Source organism: Myxocyprinus asiaticus, chromosome 48 (genome assembly GCF_019703515.2).
Source record: "Myxocyprinus asiaticus isolate MX2 ecotype Aquarium Trade chromosome 48, UBuf_Myxa_2, whole genome shotgun sequence".
NCBI classification, from domain to species: Eukaryota; Metazoa; Chordata; class Actinopteri; order Cypriniformes; family Catostomidae; genus Myxocyprinus; species Myxocyprinus asiaticus.
The window spans coordinates 23,867,241-23,890,601 of NC_059391.1; the positions used below are offsets into that span (position 1 = coordinate 23,867,241).

At 37.6% G+C, this 23,361-nt stretch overlaps 1 protein-coding gene across 2 annotated transcripts; it reads left to right on the plus strand.

Annotated features, from left to right (window-relative positions):
- The first annotated feature begins 7,186 nt into the window (after positions 1 to 7,186).
- Positions 7,187 to 22,331, plus strand: LOC127437492 (ammonium transporter Rh type C-like). 2 transcript variants are annotated; one of them, XM_051692439.1, is made up of 11 exons: positions 7,187 to 7,421; positions 10,847 to 11,039; positions 14,081 to 14,231; positions 14,458 to 14,605; positions 14,887 to 15,053; positions 16,393 to 16,530; positions 16,701 to 16,837; positions 19,325 to 19,449; positions 19,796 to 19,869; positions 20,811 to 20,887; positions 21,530 to 22,331. In XM_051692439.1, the coding sequence occupies exons 1-11, from the start codon at positions 7,196 to 7,198 to the stop codon at positions 21,561 to 21,563; spliced, it is 1,470 nt and encodes a 489-aa protein (XP_051548399.1). In that variant the 5' UTR covers positions 7,187 to 7,195; the 3' UTR covers positions 21,564 to 22,331. The 2 variants fall into 2 exon arrangements, with proteins under 2 accessions (XP_051548399.1, XP_051548400.1); XM_051692440.1 differs by having other exon boundaries at positions 21,533 to 22,331.
- Positions 22,332 to 23,361: the final 1,030 nt, after the last annotated feature.

Consider the following 23,361-nt stretch of genomic DNA (forward strand, 5'->3'; position numbering starts at 1 on the left):
ATGCTGCCACCCCCATGCTTCACGGTTGGGATGGTGTTCTTTGGCTTGCAAGCCTCACAATTTTTAACAATGGTCATTGTGGCCAAACAGTTCAATTTTTGTTTCATCAGACCAGAGGACATTTCGCCAGAAAGTAAGATCTTTGTCCCTGTATGCACTTGCAAACTGTAGTCTGTCTTTTTTATGCCGATTTTGGAGCTGTAGCTTCTTCCTTGCTGAGCAGCCTTTCAGGTTATGTCGATATAGGACTCGTTTTACTGTGGATATAGATATTTGTCTACTTGTTTCCTCCAGTATCTTCACAAGGTCCTTTGCTGTTGTTCTGGGATTGATTTGCACTTTTCACACCAAACTACGTTCATCTCTATGTGACAGAACGCGTCTCCTTCCTGAGCGGTATGATGGATGCGTGGTCCCATGGTGTTTATGCTTGCGTACTATTGTTTGTACAGATGAATGTGGTACCTTCAGGCGTTTGGAAATTGCTCCCAAATTGCTGTTTTTTTATGTATTTATTTATTTTTTTGAGGTCTTGGCTGATTTCTTTTGATTTTCCAATGATGTCAAGCAAAGAGGTGCTGAGTTTGAAGGTAGGCCTTAAAATACATCCACAGGTACACCTCTAATTCAGTACACCTCATATCAGAGCTAATTGGCCAATTGTCTAAAGGCTTAACATAATTTTCTGGAATTTTCCAATCTGCTTAAAGGCACAGTTAACTTATGTAAACTTCTGTCCCACTGGAATTGTGATATAGTCAATTAAAAGTGAAACAATCTGTCTGTAAACAATTGTTGGAAAAATTACTTGTGTCATGCACAACGTAAATGTTCTAAATGACTTGCCAAAACTTGGCTAATATGAAATCTGTGGAGTGGTTAAAACATTTGTTTGAATGACTAACCTAAGTGTAAACTTAAACTTCTGACTTCAACTGTATAAAAAATAAGATAAATATCCCCTCAGCATTCTATTGCAAACATGACAGAACGTTTACAGTCAAATACTCTGTTAAATGTTATTTCCAGAAATTGTGATTTCACCAAAGCATTAACATTGGAATGAAAATGCTGAGAAATCTTTGATATTGCTTTCAGTTGCAATTACTTGAGTCCATCACCTGTAGCTCTTCGTTTCTCTGGGTAACTTTGTTGCTTTATGATGTATGAAAACAGAGACAGTATTCTACATCATTGCAGTCTGGCACACTCAAGTGGGGTTGGCAGAACAATTCCCAGCTGGCATGTGCAAGGAGAGGGGACATATGATTTAATTACAAATGTATGAGAGGGAATAACCCATTTTATTTAGGAATATGGAATCTGAACAGCTGTTACTGTGAAAGCTTCTAGAATTGTGAGATTTTATAACCAGTACATGGGTGAAATAAAGCAAGAAGAAAATAACACATCGAGAAAGAGAGTAAAAACAAATTGGAGTCATAACATTTTAATAAACTTTCATAAAATTTTAATACAGTACATTAAATGTTTCAATTTATTTCCCCTAATAATATGTTGGATGATGCATCATGATCCTGTACATACCAAACTCATCTCTAAATATGTTACAATTTATCTGTAAATGAACACTGTTCTTAAGGGGGGCATTTTTCCCTAATCTTTGCAGTGATTCGTTCACAACCTTAGTTATGGAATGGGTAGGGTTGTACTAAGCAATGAAGAAACTAATGAGTAAATGTGTGTGACACTGCACATCACAGTTTTAAAGTACAATATAAATAAAGAATCACAATATTACTGTATTGCGAGTTGCGACCCAGATATCGTATTGTATTACCAGGTCCCTGCTGATTTCCACCTGCTCTAGTGTTAATGTGTTTACCATGTATTGTGTAAGTGGGTTGAAAGCTCTTTCTCCATTTGACATTATCAAAACAGTAAATAAACTAAAGTAAAATAAGAATATTGTTCATTATAAGTTCATATCAGTTATTGCATTAATGTTAACAAATAACCTTCTTGTCTCAGCTAGCACATGGATACCTCTGAGATGTATGTACGTGTGCTATCTGGGGTGTGACCATGAAATTTGATCTTAGTCAAGACTGTCATTGTTTAATAGTAACAGGTTTATCTGGGTGGTAATTTTTACCTTGTGAGGTAAATGAGTGTGTCCCTGTACCAAAACTGTCCTATTTACAGTTCATTGGGGTAGAATATCCCTCCCATATGCCAAATCGAAAATGAAAATGATCAGCATTCTACTGCATGCCCTGGAGGGTCCATCCCAGACAACGTAAAACCACTCTGGCATTGTATAAATGCTTCCTGGGCTTGTGGCCTCAAATACTAATTAATTCCAGGTGATGGTTGCAGTAACTAACACTAACCCGGTCTGAGGAGACCTGTGTCATCTGTTTAACACCACAACAAGATCCCTTGTGTGCATCTTGTATACAGTGCCTTTTATCTGCCATCAAGCCTGGCATCACAAGCTCCAACAGTAAGAACATGTACCATTGCAGGGAAGCATTATACAAATACCAACAGTGTTTGTTGTCAAGAGGATGCATAGTCACAACCTGAAGAGATACATAAGCCATTTAACTTTAATTCATTGATTGTACCTGTTGCTGTTAAGTTAGGCCTAACTAGCATTGGTCATACATTGAGCCATTGTCAACCTCATAATGTGACAGCAATCAATGGGGCAATGATGACTAAACATTCCAGGGACAAATAAGGATGAGATGGCCCTTATAACACTTGCATAAAAATGCCATTGATCAATTCAACTAAAGGCAAGTTTTCAAAACAGATGCATAATGATATGATTCACCTGGACTGAATTCAGTTTTTCAGTATTACAATAAACTCAGTTATACTAAATAAGTTTTGTTGCAGAGCTGTTTAACACCAGTTTTTATCAAAATACTTATATATAAAATCTCAAAGTTCCATTTGAAGGAATATTCCAGCTTCAGTACAAAATAACCTCAATCAGTAGCATTTGTGGCATAATGTTGATTACCACCAAAAAAAATAATAAATAAAAATAAAAAAAAAAACAACTCATCCCTCCTTTTCTCCAAAGAATTGAGGTTACAGTGAGACACTTACAATAAAAGTAAATGGGGCCATTTTTTGGAGGGTTTAAAGGGGCAGAAATGTGAAGCTTAGAATTTTATCAAAACGCTTACAGTAATTTAGCTGTAAATCGTAGTTTTTTTACTGGATTTATGACATTACGGTGTCATGGCAAGTTGTAAAATTGGATGTAACTTTACACAATAAAGGTTAGTAAGCAATTTCATCACACTAAAATCACGTTAATATGCATATTGTTTACATCTTATGGCTATAATTTTTAAAGTATTTTAACTTACAGATTGGCGCCATTCACTTCCATTGTAAGTGCCTCGCTGTAACCATATTTTTTGCTTTTTTTTTTTTTAAAGGAGGGACGAGTCAAAATTATTTGTGTGGTAATCAACATTATGCGACAAATGCTGTAAATTGAACTTAACTTGTACTGAACCCGGAATATCCCTTTAAGATAAATAAGCATTATTTTAAAGGTGCAGGAAGCTATTTTTTTTCATGGAAAAAAATGCAAAAACATGTCCTACTCCCTTAAAGATATTACTTAAATAAGTGTCCTGAGATATCTCACTGGTCTCTGTGACAGCTGTAGACTTTGTAAACAGCAAACAAAAATAAGTCAGCCAAAAGCGGACACTGACACTTTTCACCTGTCAATCATTTTGCTTGTTCTCAAAGAGTTGTATTTGAAGCAGATCATGAGGCTATGAATCGATTCATAAAGTTTGTCAGTTGAGGGAGCTGTTGTGCAACTGTTGAATCTGACAGCCACAGGAACAAACAATGCTGCTCTTTTGCTGGTTTTGGTCTCAAAATTTTCTTTGAAGGGCGGGGTTTTGGAATGAGGGGGCATGGCTAATTCAACGGCTCAGTCAAGTGAAAGATTCAGAACGCTAAAATCGCTTACAGCACCTTTAACTTAAATGTGGTATTAAGCAAGATGTATGTGGTGACACCAACTTTTTTCTTTTTAAAAGTTAACTTTAATTAAAGTCCCTCCGCTTGGCAAGTCAGTGCAGTAGCAGCCATTTTTGTAACACCCCCCGGGCTGCTTTTTTCCATGTAGGTAAGAGGCATAAGTACAGCTCCTGTCTTCTGAATGAGGATAGACCAAAATCTCCAAGACGGTAAGATGACATTCAATAACATTCAAATTAGCAGTCAAATCTGACCAAAATGGCTATATATTTAGCTTCTTCAGCTCACAATACACATAAAAATAGTATTTTTCAGGCTAAATTTTCTTTTTCAGAATGTATCTTTTTTCCATACAATAAAGTGAATGGTGAACTCTCGCTTTAATATCTCCATTTAATATCTAATAAATTGGTAAATGAATTTAGTAAAATAACTATTTCATAAACTAAGTTTCTCTAAGCAATCACCTGAATCCAAACCCAGCCTCTGTCTTTCTGCCTGTGGTAGGTAATGGAGTAAAATACAAAAATCTCTCCCTATCCATAAGCCCTGGACATGGAGGCAGACGGATGGCTCAGCAGAAGAACTCAATCACCCTACGGGCTTCGAAAACTATAAAACAAAAGGATGCAGTCAGAGCAGAAACATGCAACTCTGCAGATCACTAAACATTTATGTAAATGCTCAATGGGGAGAGGAAATAGTCTGATTAAGCAGAATGTGCCCCTCTCCTCACAATGTATTGCCCCTGGGGGTTACACGTTTACCCTTTGTCAAAACCACAGTCAATTACATGGGGAAACGGTGGTGTATATCAAAAGTAGGCAGCAAGTCTACATGCACCTTACAAGAAAAACATTAAATTACAAAATAGCATTGACTAGAAAGTTCTCCATCTCACTCATACAGACAGACACTTGCTCCATCAAATCAATCAGTAACAACAAGTTTATTCAGCCCACTAACATGATGGCCACTGAGTGACGCAAATGCCTAAAGACAGAAAAAAGGTTACCAGAGTGTGACAAATAACATACACAGTACGTAGCACATGTGAGTACACCATGTACCAGTTATTTTACTCAAAACTGGAGGTTTAAACCTCTAGTTGCTTGGAATAATTACCTCCTCCAGCAAAAGCATCAAAATTAACTGTCTCAAAGGGGAAATATACAATGCTAAGGATCACATAGCATTCATGGAAGTACTCAACAGAGAGGGGAAATGGTCGGTTGAAGCTGGGCACAATGTACTGACCCTTGGGAGTTACACCTTCACTTAGTCAAATTTCTTAGTTACTAAAATCAATTACAACGCAAAACAGTAGAAGGTCCACAGTCTCGCTCTTGCATACAGGCACTTAATCTGTCAAATCAATCAGTAACAACGAGACCATTCAGCCCAATAACATCCAGGGTGGCCAGCGTGTCCACAGTGCCAATGCCTGAAGAAAGAAAATGGTTACCAAGCATGACAGACAACTCCAGATCTAAAAATACAATTTATAGCCAGTTTCTCAATATGACACACCTTTTCAGGTTCTCCTGGAAAGTTTCTGCCTCGTAAGTCAACATTCAACATGTGCATGCATTCACTTGATTTCCTTCAGAACAAAATTGGGCAATTTATTCATTTAATTAATGTGTTTTCAAATAACTGAATACATAAATGAAACAGAAAATATATATACACTCATAGCAACTTCTGAGATGCATTTCCCAAGAAATGAAGTAGCTGATCAGCTTGTAGCTGGTTACGTTATTAGATAGCTAGTTAGGCTAGCCCAAGTTTTTTTTTCTTGCAAGCTTAAGAAATATTCTTCGTAAAACGTGCGCAAAATGCATACAAACTCAGTTTTACAGTCAATGTTCACAATTACATCTTAATGGTGAAGTGTGTAACATTTTCCAATGTTAAAATTATTTCTCCATTTCTGTTTGTTTGAGCATCCTGACTAGCTCAACGTAGCAATGTTGGCTAAACCAGTGGCGTGTGTTTGGGGTGGGACTATCTATTTGTTGAGTTGGTCCAATGGGAAACCTGTTTGAAACATTATTTCAAATCAAATCAAATCAAATCAAATCACTTTATTGTCACACAGCCATATACACAAGTGCAATGGTGTGTGAAATTCTTGGGTGCAGTTCCGATCAACATAGCAGTCGTGACAGTGATGAGACATACGCCAATCTACAATAAACATCAAATTAACACAACACAATTTAAACATCTGTTATACATAATTAAACTCGACTTAAAACATCAAATTAACACAGCACAATTTAAACATCTGTTATACATAATTACACAACTTAAAACATCAAATTAACACAACACAATTTAAACATCTGTTATACACAATTACACTCAACAATATACAATAATAACATACATTGCACAGTATACAATATGCTGTTTTTGTTTTTTTTTTGTTTTTTTTTTTTACTATATAGATACTATATAGATACACATTATTCAATAAAAGTTCCATTTGCAGTCTTTTTTCCAATTTTGCAGTTCCATTTGGTGTCGACAGTGTTGCAGAAATATATATATATATATATATATATATATATATATATATATATATATATATATTGCATATCAATGCTTCCGAGCAGTATACTACTGTTAAGAACAGTATACTACAATTTCTGCAGTATATAGTATGTATACTGCACAGCATGTAATTTTTCGTATACATACATGGAATACCTGGATGATCTACCATATTTGCCAAAATGGGAAGTATACAACAGAGCTCATTGTGCGCAATACTCAGGCACCCACACAACCCCCCACCGCAAAGTAGCGGTCAGATTCACCCAGCGCACTTTTACATAAAAAAAAAAATTAAAAAAACGTGGACGGGTGCAAAAATGCATTCAGTGTTAAAGGTCCTTTATGATGCTAAATCGAAACGATGCACTCTTGCTGAACGAAATGTTTATCCGAGTGGCTCAATACACAGGTGCACTGAAATCAAACCCTTTCACCAATCACAGAGCAGCGTCATCAATTAAAACATGCGCCATGATGACTGATAATCCCTTGACACTATTTTGTCGTTAATGGGACCTATTTTCCTGAAAGGGCGAGGAATGGCGTGGCAGACACACCTCCGCGCTCCCGAGGCGCTTAAAAGTGGCACTAATGCGCGTCCACATCTTTTAACAGCATCACTAGGCTACTGTATTGCCAACCTGCAGACATGGGGGGCTGCATGGACTGCATATGGAACAGCTGCAACGGGCCAAAGAATACGAATCTGAAATGGAGTTTACCTGCCGTGTGTTTCGTCTGGCAGTTGGCAATGATCATTCTTTTTGGGGTGTTTGTGCGTTATAACGAGGAGTCAGATACTCACTGGGTTGATGTCAGAAAGAAGCAAAATATCACAAGTGATATTGAGAATGACTTCTACTTCAGATATCCCAGTAAGTGTTTTTTATTTATTTATTTATTTATTTATTTTTTATTTTTTTTATATTTTTTATGTGTACTATAATTTACTTTAACCTACCTAATTTTAATTAAATACTTTTAAGGATGTAACGACATAGTATTTGGTGTAGGGGGTGTACTTACCTACTGTTGAAACGGGATACTGGTACTGTTACTTAATTGCATTTCAAAGAAAAAATAAAAATCATACTTTCTATTCAACTATCTATCTGGGAAGCAGCTCTATTGAAAATGCTGACGCAGTATACTTAAAATCAACTTAAAATATGTTTGAGATGAGAACAATTCTATTGCGTAAAGTCCATGTGAAATTCAAAACAGTCATCAAAAAGTGATTAAATTATGAAATGTTCAAATGGACTCAATGTGCAATGTGATTTTTACTGCTTGCTCAATTAACTCAATTAAAATGGGCTAAGACAACACAATTCTTTAACAATTGGTCTCGACTTAATTTTATTGTGTACAATCTATCTAGGTTTATTTTATCCAATTGTGTTGGGACTATGTGAATACTATTTGTTGCTTCAATGTATTGCTGAAACCAAACAGGGGATTTACATTTCCCAGCATACTTTGCTCTGTACTAATTGAGAGTAAATTTTGAAATGTAAGTGTTATATACATTTCTTATTTAAGTAAAATGAAGTAGCATACTTGATAGTGTTTAATATTTTGTAATGTTAGTATTTAGGAGTTTCTGTTGGATATTCATGTTGAATATTTTTGGAGGTTACCTTTGTGGGAAAAGAGTGGATCTAATGGTTAGGTCTAGGATGTGTAAGTAATTGTCAAATTTTTAGTGTGCATTGCTTTTCTCATGAAGCAAATATTGAGGGAGCATACAAAGTCAATCATTCTGACTGACATATTCTCTACATGGTGTAATGTTATTCTGGTTTTCTCTGTCTTAGAATTATATAACCTTACATCTGTGAGCATCACATTTCTCCTGCTACACATGTAAAAATGCATACACCCTTATACACATGGGACTGAAGTCTTTTTGCTGCAAATATGACAGGTGGAAAGAGGTTGTTTGCTCTTGATTATGTAAGGATCGGTAGCCTTTGTCTGCTTTAGAATCTTCTGAAGGTGTGGTTGAATTCTTCTGTCATACAAAGATCTAGGGTCTTCAGGTCAGACTTCCCTCTGTTCAAGTGTGATCTTAGACCCAAGTCTAAAATGACAGGTGGTGTGTGAACTCCCAAACTATTGTTGGGGGACATATCAAATATCATTGAATGCTGTGCAACTGTCCTGGTTGAGGTGTGACTGTCACCTCCGATATGGCCAGAACAAGTTGGTTGGAGCGCATCTGTTTTTAATTACATCTCTTACTCCTAGTAGTAAGCTAAAGGGACATGGCATAGGGTGACGGGTCATTAGGGTGATTACGGAAATCAAACCCCGATCCAACAAGGGCACTAAAAACAGGGTGGGGTGTTCTATATAAACAGTGAATTGTGTTGATACTGTATGCTTGATGCAGCTCAAAAGCAGTGTTCATTAGCTGTGAGATTTGATACAGCTTAATGTGACCTGAAAACATATGTATCACACTTGATTTCGAGTTACTTGGCACAAAAATTGGCCTTCGTGTAAACATGCTCTATACAACTTTATAAGACTTAATTAATCCAGGCAGCAGGGCATATGGAATGAAGTCTTAGTTGCCTTTTCATACTAGCCTGTACCTGGTCTCTGGAGTTTGGTAACTTCTGTCCTGAATCCTGTAATTTGGTTATGAATGATTTCAAGGTGACTCATCATGTCAGGGCAGTATGAAAGGACAAATTGCTTATGAAGTTGTCAGTTTCTGGAAGAGATTTTATGGTAACAATGGCCATCAGGTCTTTGATGCTGTGCTAATAAGGGCTTGTTCACAAACCACAGCAATGTCTGTTGTCATTTAGCTTTTACGCAAGCAATTTAGTGGTGTCACCAGCATCAAAATGTCCTTGTGTTGTGTTGGTGTTATCTGTTTCCATTATGGGAGAATGCCCAGAACATCTTCACAGTAACCAGCCCAACATATTTCTGTTCTAAAATGTATGTATCATTAATTTTCAGCTCTGTTACATGTTAGTCTACTTTGCTGCTGCTTTGACCTCCATTATGTCACCAAAAGGCTCAGATTACATGTATCATTTGTGATCTACTAGAACGCAACACATTTTTCCATAGATTTGAGGGTGATGCAACTGGACTTTTGTTGTAGAATCATGTTCTTTTTGTCTCCAAACTCCCATGAAAGTAAAAAGACATAAAACTCCCATTTTGATTTCAAGTAATCTAAATGCTACTGCACTCCTAAAGTTGACTGATACATGCATTCAAAATTTGAGTCTTTCTCTTCTGGGAAAACTGAACAAAAAATGATGACTCTTGCACTATACAAATTTTGTCCAATAAAATACTCTCAAGATTGAGAATGTCCCTCCCCCTAATACCACCTGTAACCGATTAGCAAGTAGCAAATCTTGGTTCATGGCTGACTAACTGAAGGCTGTTGTCTTGCCCAAGTGTATGTTTCAATAGGAAGTACATCAACACAGGAAAGAAAATTGTGCTCATCAAGGAATTTGATAGGATTTTAAGGATACTTCCAACAATATTTTGTAATTGTTGGTCTGGTAAAGGTAAAAAAATGCCCTCTACATTCTTCACTATGGTATTTCTTTGAATTGGTAATGAACAGGTTTTCTAAGGGCTTCTCTTCCAATGTGATCAGCAGCCATATCACCCTGCAGCTCTCGCATGGTTTCCCACTGAAGCTAAGCAGGGTTGAGCCTGGTCAGTACCTGGATGGCAGACCTCCTGGGAAAACTAAAGTTGCTGCTGGAAGAGGAGTTAGTGAGGCCAGCAGGGGGTGCTCACCCTGCAGTTTGTGTGGGTCCTAACACCCCAGTATAGTGATGGGGACACTATACTGTAAAAAGCCTCATCTTTTGGATGAGACATTAAACTGAGGTCCTGACTCTGTGGTCATTAAAAAAAATCCCTGAGCACTTCTTGTAAAGAGTAGGGGGTGTAAACCGGTGTCCTGACCAAATTCCCCCATTGGCCCTTACCAATCATGGCCTCCTAATAATCCCTCTCCATTAATTGGCTGTATCGCTGTCCTCTCTCCTCTCCACCAATAGCTGGTGTGTGTGGTGAGTGTACTGGTGCACTATGGCTGCTGTCAATCATCCAGGTGGATGTTGCACACTGGTGGTGGTTGAGGAGAGTCCCCTGTTCACTGTGTAAAGTATAGTGTCAGAAAAGCGCTATATAAATGTAACGTTCATTCATTCATCTAAAAGTCATCTAAATAAACACATTGCCTCTCTGCAAATTGCAATTATATTGAAACTGATCATTTGGATTTTTTTATTTTTTGCTAAATCTGCAGGTTTCCAGGATGTCCATGTCATGATCTTTGTGGGCTTTGGGTTTCTAATGACCTTCTTGAAGCGCTACAGTTTTGGAGCCGTTGGATTCAACTTCCTCATTGCAGCTTTCGGCATCCAATGGGCTCTTCTGATGCAAGGCTGGTTCCATTCGCTGGATTACACTGATGGAAAGATCAAGATTGGTATTGAAAAGTATGTTGACTCTGGAGGTAGACAATATATTGGTTTTACAGATTAATCCATGCCGATAGTTGCTTTCGGAACTAATGGTTATTGGCAAAAATCTTTGCAGGTAGTTGCAGATTGCTTTTTTTTTTATTATTTATATTCCTTTGTGTTCTTCTGTGGTCATCACTGGTGGATTGTTGAAAAAAAATGGAAGTGAGGGCATGCAAAGGATAATGCGACCGTATCTAAACGTACCCTGTCAACACATACATTGTGTCTCCAACTTCATATCTTGTGAATAATAATAATAATAAGCCTTATTCCAAATATATGGGTTAGGATTAACACGTACTGATTACGGTACCCTGCCCGGCCCCCCCGTGAATAAAATCCTGGCACTGCCACTGGTGCCCGGTGTGTTTCGGCCTTGTTTATAAACTCAGCAAAAAAAAGAAACGTCCTCTCACTTTCAATTGCTTTTATTTTCAGCAAACTTAACATGTGTAAATATTTGTATGAACATAAAAAGATTCAATAACTAAAGACATAATCTGAACAAGTTTCACAGACATGTGACTAACAGAAATGGAATAATGTGTCCCTGAACAAAGGAGGGGGGGGGGTCAAGATCAAAAGTAACAGTCAGTATCTGGTGTGGCCACCAGCTGCATTAAATACTGCAGTGCGTCTCCTCCTCATGGACTGCACCATATTTGCCAGTTCTTGCTGTGAGATGTTACCCCACTCTTCCACCAAGGCACTTGCAAGTTCCCGGACATTTCTGGGGGGAATGGCCCTAACCTTCTGGGATTGAGATCCAGGCTCTTCGCTGGCCATGGCAGAACAATGACATTCCTGTCTTGCAGGAAATCATGTACAGAACGAGCAGTATGGCTGGTGGCATTGTCATGCTGGAGGGTCATGTCAGAATGAGCCTGCAGGAAGGGTACCACATGAGGAAGGAGGATGTCTTCCCTGTAACGCAATGACAACAAGCTTGATGATGCTGTGACACACCGCCCCAGACTATGACGGACCCTCCACCTCCAAATCGATCCCGCTCCAGAGTACAGGCCTCGGTGTAACACTCATTCCTTCGATGATAAACGCAAGTCTGACCATCACCCCTGTGAGACAAAACCGTAACTCATCAGTGAAGAGCGCTTTTTGCCAGTCCTGTCTGGTCCAGCGAAGGTGAGTTTGTGCCCATAGGCGACGTTGTTGCCGGTGATGTCTGGTAAGGACCTGCCTTATGACAGGCCTACAAGCCCTCAGTCTAGCCTCTCTCAGCCTATTGCGGACAGTCTGAGCACTGATGGAGGGATTATGCGTTCCTGGTGTAACTCAGGCAGATGTTGTTGCCATCCTGTACCTGTCCTGCAGGTGTGATATTCGGATGTACTGATCCTGTGCAGGTGTTGTTACACGTGATCTGCCACTGCGAGGACGATCAGCTGTCCTTCCTGCCTCACTGCAGTGCTGTCTTAGGCATCTCACAGTATGGACATTGTAATTTATTGCCTTGGCCACATCTGCAGTCCTCATGCCTCCATGCAGCATGCCTAAGGCACGTTCACGCAGATGAGCAGGGACCCTGGGCATCTTTCTTTTGTTTTTCACAGTAGAAAGGTCTTTTCTGATAAATGGCTTCATATGATCCTTAAAAGACTTTGATCATGCAAAAAAAAAAAAAAAAAAAGTCTTAAGGATAGTGATAATATGAAGCCATTTATCATCACATAGTTGTTTGGCTCCTTTTTAAATCATAATGATAACAGAAATCACCCAAATGGCCTGATCAAAAGTTTACATACCCTTGAATGTTTGGCCTTGTTACAGACACACAAGGTGACACATACGTTTAAAATGGCAATTAAAGGTTAATTTCCCACACCTGTGGCTTTTTAAATTGCAATTAGTGTGTGTATATATCGTCAATGAGTTTGTTAGCTCTCACGTGGATGCACTAAGCAGGCTAGATACTGAGCCATGGGGAGGAGAAAAGAACTGTCAAAAGACCTGCGTAACAAGGTAATGGAACTTTATAAAGATGGAAAAGGATATAAAAAAAATATCCAAAGCCTTGAAAATGCCAGTCAGTACTGTTCAATCACTTAAGTGGAAAATTCAGGGATCTCTTGATGCCAAGGTCAGGTAGACCAAGAAAGATTTCAGCCACAACTGCCAGAAGAATTGTTCGGGATCCAAAGAAAAACCCACAGGTATCCTCAGGAGAAATACAGGCTGCTCTGGAAAAAGACGGTGTGGTTGTTTCAAGGAGTAATGATCGGCCCTATTTTCAAAATCAATGTCAAGATTTCACAATTTCTGTCAGGGTATGCAAACTTTTGAGCACAACTGTATATGTAGTCATTATACATAGTAGTTTAAAAAGGTCTTCATTCACAGATGTGACATCCACAACGAGAGTTAAGAAATGTGTGATGCAGCAGTTTCCTTCAGGATCAAAGCACATGTTTAATTATTACAGGCAACATGAAGTGGTGTAGTTCCAAAAATTTACTGTAAACCCTTTAGCCTCATGAAAAATGAACAGAACAACATTTACCAGTATTTAAGAAATTGTTCGTTTTCGGTTTTAGTTTTCGCTCCTTGAACCATTTTTTAGTCCCTGGATTTAGATTGATCAGGTTAGCCTGTACTTTCGCTCTCCTTGAACTTGCTGAGCTACCTCTTAAATCTGTTCTAGATTAAAGCTACAGTACATTTCAAAACATTTTAAATTTCACTGCAGAAAGGCAACAAATTCTGACATAGGTGTAGATCTAGATTATTTCTAGTGCTCCCATTTGTTTTTGCCAACCTGGTCTCATAAAACCACGTTACTATACCTACATTTTTTGAAGAAAAAAAAATTGTGGCTCGTTGTGCGTACAGCATGCATTTCTGCAGTTTCCTGGTAAAAGGAACAGTAGAGGCGCTACAGCAACAATAACTTCTGCTGGTTTACTTGTGTTAGGAAATAGATGATCAGTTTATAAACACATTTCACTCTCTATGTAGATTCCTCTACACAAAGTTAATGCATCTCATTCTGTGTTCAGTCTGATCAATGCAGATTTCTGTGTGGCGGGGTGTCTGATCGCGTACGGCGCTGTGCTGGGGAAGGTCAGCCCAGTTCAGCTGTTGGTGATGACCCTGTTTGGTGTCACGCTGTTTGCTATTGAAGAATACATCATTCTAAACCTCCTTCATGTGAGTCTAATCACTGGTTTACTTTCATCTGGCTTTGGTTATACTCCCAATATGCTCAGTTATAGATAAAGACCACAAAAGCAAGAGCTTGGTTTGCTGGAATAAGTTGGGGGGGGGGGGGGGGTGTGTGCGCGCACGTAAAAATTATATATATCATAATAAATTATGTAGCACTGGCAGCATATTCACTGAAGGCATATTTGTTCAATGACTTAATCCCTGTTAGGCCAAAGATGCTGGTGGCTCCATGGTGATCCACACCTTTGGTGCTTATTATGGTCTGTCCATATCATGGGTTCTGTATCGGCCGAATTTGGATAAAAGCAAACGCATGAACGGATCTGTCTACCACTCCGATCTGTTCGCCATGATCGGTAAGAGTCCTTTACATCTTGCAAATTTAGAGAGCTAGCTTGTTATGGTACGATATAACACTTTGAATGTATAATATTAAGTTAAACTACTAAATGACTACTGTAGAATCCATACAGTTTGCTCCATTATATATGGATAAGGGCACAAAGTAAAACAAAAGATACAAAAATGAATTGTAGTCTCGTTGAAAGTTGCAAAATTGGATGCATAAACTGATAATTTGATTACATCACCTGGATTACATTACATTAAGTTTTTGGTGTGAAATGTTTTTATGCAGGCACCCTGTTCCTGTGGATGTTCTGGCCCAGTTTCAACTCGGCCATTGCTGATCATGGAGACGGTCAGCACAGAGCTGCCATCAACACTTACCTTGCTTTGGCCTCCACCGTCCTGACAACCGTCGCCATATCCAGCATGTTTGAGAAAACAGGGAAACTGGACATGGTAAATGTCCCATCATGTTCATGTCAGATTTCCAAAACCATTTGATGTGGTGTGATCATTGCAAAAAATAGTTTTCATACTGTTTTTTTTTTTTTTCGTTTTCAAGTAAAAATATCAAAACATCCTTAAAATAAATTTACGTGAAGCAGAATTACAAGATATTAAGTATTGTTTTCAGAGAAATCTGAAGAAAAATTCTCATTTACTCACCCGCAATCTCAGATGTGCATGACTTTTTCTTCTGCTGAACACAAATGAAGATTTATTTATTTTTTTTATTATTATTTTTAGAAGAATATCTCAGTGCTGTAAGTCCATACAGTATGATGCAAGTGAATAGTGACAAACTTTGAAGCTCCAAAAAGCACAGAGGCAGCCTAAAAGTAATCCATTAGACTCCAGTGGCTTAATCCATGTCTCTGAGGTGATCCAGTCAGTTTGGGTGAGAACGGACCAAAATGTAACTATTTCATTGTACATGCCGTGATGCTATTGCCATCTTTAGGCATAATCATGATTTCAAGCTCGATTACACTTAGAGTACTTGATGCATGCACAGAGTGCTAGATGGCGCTATAGGAAGCGCATTTGAGCTTGAAATCATGATCGGTAAGGAGACTGCTGATGTTAGATTTATAGTGAAAAGGGATTTGCATTTCGGTCTCGTTTCAGAAAACATGAATAAAAAAAACTGGAGTCTTATTGATTACTTTTATGCTGCCTTTGTGTGTTTTTTTTTTTTTTTTTTTTTTTAAACCATTCACTTGTATGGACCTACAGAGCTAAAATATTCTTCAAAAAAATCTGTGTTCAGAAGAAGAAAGTTAAACACATCTGAGTTGGCATGAGGGTGAGTAAATGAGAGATTTTTCACTTTGGGGAGAAAAAAAAAATCCAATTTAGGTTAATTTAAAATAAACTTGTTTTACCCTTTTGAATTAAGGTTGTTACCCCATTAGCAAATTGTTTTTGTTCTCGTTTTAAGCATAACGCTAAATTTGGTGAGATTTGTCTGAAAACATAGCTTCATATTTTCTCATTTTGCTTCTCAAATCCATTTTATCTGCTTTATTTAATGCAGATAAAATGGATAAAGTATCAGTGTTTGACTGGTCTGTGAAGTTATTTTCAAGCCATATATATATTTTTTTTTTTAGGAGAATTAACTGTATTCAGAAAGCCAATTCAGTTGCAATTTGGACCCATTTTGGAAATGCATGGTTTAATTTGAAACCAATTTCCTTCATTTTAAATGGAATCATCCCAGTCCTACTGGAGGCTGAAGCTTTTGTTAAACCAGTCATTGTTCAATAGTCTAAAACTCTGTTTCTCCTTCCAGGTTCATATCCAGAATTCTACTCTGGCAGGTGGAGTTGCTGTAGGAACAGCAGCTGAATTTATGCTGATGCCATATGGTTCTTTGATCGTGGGTTTCTTTTGTGGAATTGTGTCCACACTGGGCTACATTTATTTATCAGTGAGTCTTTAACTTTCAGAGATTGTTTCAGTTATTTCTCCCAGACAATATTTTTGTTATGCTATCTGTGTTGCTTCAGTAGTGGATAGATCTGGAACATTGTAGTTACAGTAAAAACGTAGTTTCTTTGAGGTGAAGTGTTCAGAAATGTTCTTGTCTATGTCCCTCAGCCATTCTTGGAGGAGAAACTGAAGATTCAAGACACCTGTGGCATCCATAACCTGCACGCCATGCCAGGGGTTATTGGAGGAATTGTAGGCGCCATCTCGGCTGCTGCTGCCAGCAATACAGTTTATGGGGAGTTAGGGTGAGTCCGACAACACTAAAGAGTACAACCTTGATATTATAAGGCATTATACATTTAAGATGGCAGTAGTGTTTAAAGGGATAGTTCACCCAAAAATTAAAATTCACTCATTTACTCACCCTCATGCCATCTCGGATGTGTATGACTGTCTTTCTTCAGCAGAACACAAAAGAAGATTATTAGAAAAAATCTCATCTTTGTAGGTCCATACAATGCAAGTGAATGGTGATTTAGACATTTTGTAGCTCCAAAAAATCACAAAGGAAACCTAGAAGTAATCCATAAGACTCCAGTGTTTAAATCCATATCTTCAGAAGCGATATAATAGGTGTGGGTGAGAAACGGAACAATATTTAAGTCCTTTTTTTACTCAATCTCTACTTCAACTTTCACTTTCAGATGTGAAAGTGAAACTAAACAGGCATCACATGTTACTTTCAGGCATAAAAGTGAAAGTGGATATTTAGAGTTTAAAAAAAAAAGTCCACACTTATTAAATTGCTTTGAAGATATAGTGGTGGCCAAAAATATTGGCACCCTTGGTAAATATGAGCAAAGAAGGCTGTGGAAAAAAAAAAAAATCTGCATGGTTTATCCTTTTGATCTTTCATTCAAAACATTTACAAAAATCGAACCTTTTAATTGAAGTAAAACAATTGAAACAGGAAATCTCATTATTAAATATTTTTCTCAAATGCACTGGCCGTAATTATTGGCACCCTTTTATTCAATACTTTTTGCAACCTCCCTTTGCCAAGACAACAGCTCCGAGTCTTCTCTTATAATGCCTAATGAGGTTGGAGAACACCTGGCAAGGGATCTGAGACCATTCCTCCATACAGAATCTCTCAAGATCCTTTGAATTCAGAGGTCCATGTTGGTGGACTCTCCTTTTCAGTTCACCCCACAGGTTTTCTATGGGGTTCAGGTCAGGGGACTGGGATGGCCATAACAGAACCTTGATTTTGTGGTCAGTGAACCATTTTTGTGTTGATTTTGATGTTTGTTTTGGATCATTGTCCTGCTGGAAGATCCAATCAGGCCCCATTGTAAGCTTTCTGGCAGAGGCAGTCGGGGGTTTTTTTTTATTTTTTTTATCTGTTGGTATTTGATGGTCCATGATGCCATGTATCTGAACAAGATGTCCAGGACCTCTGGCAGAAAAACAGCCCCACAACATTAAAGATCCAGCACCACATTTAACTGTGGGCATTGGGTACTTCATCTCTGTGTGCGCCAAACCCATCTCTGGTGTTTGCTGCCAAAAAGCTCTTTTGTTTAATCTGACCATAGAACCTGGTCGCATTTGAAGTTCCAGTAGTGTCTGGCAAACTGAAGATGCTCGAGTTTGTTGGATTTTTTTTTTTTTTTTTTTTTTTCTTGAAACCCTCCCAAACAACTTGTGATGTCTTTTATTTATTTATTTTTTAGACTTTCTGACCCCAAGACCCAACTAATTTCTGCAATTCTCCAGCTGTGATCCTTGGATATACTTTGGCCACTTGAACCATCCTCGCTGTGCGTGGAGACAATATAGACACATCCTTTTCCAGGCCGATTGGAACTTGTTAATTATTGCCCTGATGGTAGAAATGGGCATTTTCAATGCTTTGGCTATTTTCTTATAGCCACTTTCCATTTTGTGGAGCTCAACAACCTTTTGTGGAACATCAGAACTATATTCTTTAGTCTAACCCACTGTGATTTGATGATTAAGGGAATTTGGCCTGTGTGTTACCTCATATTTAAACCCCTGTGAAACAGGAAGTCATTGCTGAAGAATTTCATGTTCCTAGTCACCCATGTGCACTAAAAAATTTAAAATATGAATGGGAATATACTTCAGATATATTTTACTCAAACATTTCTAGGGGTGCCAGTAATTGTGACCAGTGTGTTTTGGAGAAAAATATTTATTTGATAATGAGATTTCCCCTGTTTTAATTGTTCAATTAGAGGTTACATTTTTGTAAATTGTTTTGAATGAAAGATCAAAAGGATAAACTATGCTAATTTATTTATTTTATTCACAGCCGCCTTTGCTCATATTTACCAAGGGTGCCAATTTTTTTTGCCCACCACTGTATGGATTTAACCACTGGAGTCTTATGGATCACTTATGTTTTCTTTTATGTGTTTTTTTTGGAGCTTCTGAGTTCTGGTCACCATTCACTTGCATTGGATGGACCTACAAAGCTGAGATATTTTTCTAAGAATCTTTACACATCTGGGATGGCATGAGGGTGAGTAAATGAGAGAATTTTTATCTAATTTTACCCTTTAAGTTCTCAAGTGATTAGTTGAAAAGTTCCTTGTATTATTTGGAAACAGGAAAAAAAGATGAAAGAAATATGCTTTAAATTCTTAAAGGACACTGGAATGTTCAGATAAGACTCCTTTAGCCAGATCTTAAATCATCTGCTTTGGGACGAGGATGACAACCAGCTTGCTCACTGCAACATTTCAATGATTTTGTCCATTTGGTAGGTTGCAAAATACATTTGACTTCATGGGGGATTTTTCAAAACGGGTGCCCACCATCCAGGGTGGCTACCAAGCAGCAGGACTATGCGTGGCCTTATGTTTTGGAATCGGAGGTGGCATATTTGTTGGTAAGTAAGTGGAGTGTTTTCAGAGATAAGCATGGCTTAAATATAACATGATGTCTTCCTTTTATGTGCTACATTACACAATACAATAAGCTTGACGATCTAAAGGGCTTTGTTGCAGTTGTTTGTAAATCCATGTTGTTTGGCAGGTGTATCGTTTGTAACCTGAAAACTAGTGGACACAATGTCAGTCCACCTACAAAATTGATTTTCTATTGGCTCGACTTGCACAAATACACCAGATCTGCATCTGTCGCTAATTACCACGATTTCAGTTTGCGCATGTTGGCTCAGTGTGGAAAATGGCACACTTTATCATGTTGCCATAATCGTATTGTTATACCAATAGGCTTGGTTCTGAAGCTTCCCATCTGGGGCGACCCTGCAGATGAAAACTGCTTTGATGACGAGATCTACTGGGAGGTGAGATATGCGATGGTTTATCAAGAGTGTTATTAGACCTTTTTAAAAATAAAAACGCTGTTTTACTTTCAGGGCAAAACTTAATGTAACTTTTTGTAGTGCATTTTTTATTTTCTTGCTTTGAAGTACTATATCCCAATTTTTTTCATGGCTGCCTATACAAATGAGTGGACATGAAACGTTAGCGTAAGTTGAAATTAATTTTAGTATGTGATAGAGACATTAAAGGAATATTCCAGGTTCAATACAAGTTAAGCACAATCGACGGCATTTGTGGTGTAAAATTGATTACCACAGAAAAATTTATTTGACTGGTCCCTCCTTTTCCTTAAAGCAAAAATCTGGGTTACGGCAAGGCTCTTACAATGGAAGTGAATGAGACCAGTCCATTAACATTAAAATGCTCACTGTTTTGAAACTATATTCACAAGGCATAACCAACGTGTGTGAACATAATTTTAGTGTGATTTAAAATTGCTTTAACCTTTTCTGTGTAAAGTTGTCCAGTTTGGCAACTTTGCCATGATAACGTAACATCGTAAACCCTGAAACGACTGTAAAAATGATAATTTAAACAAATGTACAGCTCTGTTAATACCAGAGAGTATTTTGCAGAGATGTGCCACTTCTATTTAAATGAATGGGACAAATTGGAACGGTCAACGGTTGTAGAAGGGAAGTCCCGCCTTACAGTTAAAAGAGCCAATCACCTTACACTTACAATCACCTACAGACATTGCCTGTCAATCAACTCGAGAACACGCATGCGCATTATCTATACAAGCCAGGTTTTTTCTTAGCATAATATGAAGTAAAGAATCGCAATTTATGATACCAGTGAAGTCAGATTTTATTGCTGACTTGAAATTGATCGGAATCTTGACCAACTCTGCTTTTGTCTAGTTAATTTGTATAAATGTTTCTGTCACTAATAACTGCAGGTTCCTGAGGATGAAGAAAGCGTTCCTCCCATTATGTCCTACAACAATCACGTGATCTCCAACAAACACGCAGACATGTGAGTACTGCTACAACACAATGACCCAATAGTTTACAATGGGATGCAGGTCTTGTACGGTTATTTCTGCTCTTAGTGGTTTTATGTAAACTCTCTTGATAACTTAAAATCGTATCTGCAAATTGCTATTTACCATGATAGGAATAAACACCAGGGGGCGCACGGGCACTCAAATGTGAATCCTGCTTTTAAGCCATTAAAGACGTCTGTTGTCTTGAGGCAGGCGTGATAAGTACACTTAAATACGTATTCATTTAAATCTATTAGTTTAAAGTATTGGTACCTGACGAAGAAACGGAAATCCATAAACTGTTGGAAAAAATCATAATCGAGTAATCGTAGATGACTGTGATTGGTCCATCCTGACAAGCGCTGAGAAAAGTTACGACGTGACGCTGCTGATGTGCTGCTTTGGCATACCTGCTTTATACCTGAATAATGACATTTAACAGCTATTTAACTAAATGTATCGTGAAGATTTAAATAGTCGTTATTTAGATCCAAATAACGCCCATTCTGCATCAGAGCACGTTTAAGGTGAGGGTTGTAATACTCCTCTCTGCCACAAGGTGTCGCAAGGGGACCGCGGGGATCTAAATCTAATTGAAAACTGACCGTATCATACGGTTTCTCTTTCTCTAGCAGAGCAGAGACGAGCTTCGTGGAGCAGCGTTAACACAGACGGGAATGGTGTGACGCGTGTCTTTGGGAAGACGTCTGCTTTTGTGTTGCTTTCCCAACAAAATTCACTACCGGCCAAAATTGAAATGAAAATGACATTTTCTTTTTGATTTTCACGAAGCACAAATCCACAACTGGATGACATGGATTTACATTTTATTTTACCCAATTTGAAATGTAAATATCCGTTTAATATATTTGCATATTGCTGACTAACAATCAGTCAGAAGTAGCCTATAAAGGAGGGAAAAGAATGTGATTTTCTCTAAACCTTGAAACGGTTACATTTGTCATTTTTAGCTATAGTATATAGAACAAAATTAATTTTACATGTGTTCATTTAAGCATTTGTTATTCAAGCATTTTGATAATTGTAAACTTTTTATAAACTGTAGAAATTGTTTGTCTTTATATCTTAGGTTAGTAAAAGCACATTGTATCTGCCTTTCATATTGTAGACAAGAAATGTTCACATTGTTTAACAGCAAAATTCTGTAATCTGATGTTTCCCCATAGTTTAATTGCTTCCATGTCAGTCAGCATGTATGCATACATATCTGAGTAAAACGTCGGTCATATTTTATTAGTGTTTTAACATAAATTATTCCAAACAAGAACAATGTGCAATATCTGTATGTAAATGTTCCTACATGCTTTTACCTTTTTCTCCAGTATTGTACCATACTTGTTTTGTTGATCTTTGTGTGTTTTCTTTATTGTAAGATTGTTAAAAATAAGAAACTGCTATTAAGTGCCTTTCTAATGCCAGATTAAATTGTTGAAATTATTCTTACATTTAATTGAAGATGCAATCATTTTTCCTCCCACAACTCTATGCTTATTTGCATCCAATTTAGATTATTATAGCATGAAGATGGAGAAAAAAAAAATACACTTTTTTTTTTTTTTTTTTTTTATAATGGTCATGTAGTCTGTTTAGTGATGCAATAATATAGGTTAGTCAATATATGTTAAGTGCACTTTTATCAGAATTTGCACAGTTACATTTTCCAGCCACCAAAAAAAGCAATTAACATAACAGAGCCCTATATGCAAGAAAGGACAACATCTCTTTTTGCATAACTCATTTTTCCAAACCACATGCTTGAACCTCTTTGGCCGGAGACCATCTTTTTGTCCCTTGTGGGCTCATGGTGGGGTAAAAGGTTGTGACATTTGCTTGTCTGGGATCAATTGGAAGATGTTGGAGGTGACCATGCCACATGTCTGACTCCCTTAACAGCAAGAAAAAACTGATAACTGCTTGTCAGAGGTCAAAGGGTAAATGCATGCTACAGGTGAATGTATTTGACAGTACAAGGCATTTAAAATCTAAACAACATGCAGTATATTTACACATTTGTAAAACCGCAGAAAATGGATTATGCACTTTATGTACTGGTGTACATGTGACATTTAAAGAAAAGTTCACATTTATAGTAAGTAAAACAAATAAATGAAACCTCTACACTGCCAAAAGTTTGGACGCACTTAAAACTAAACCTTGAAGCATAAGCTTTAGATTGCTCAAATCTTTATCAGTTTTGCACAAATAAAAGTTGTGCATGTGTAGCCTATTTAGTTAAATATTTGTAGTAATGGATGAGTTGGACTGCATAGGAAGAGCAGGCAACATGGGAACTCCTTCAACAGTTTAAAATGCATCCCAGGATGCAACTTATGAAGTTGGTCGCTACATAATTCCCATACTTCAATTTGTGTTATTGGTATTACAATTTTGATGACTATAATTTCTATTTACCACATTTTAGACTAATAGAACCGAATGAGTA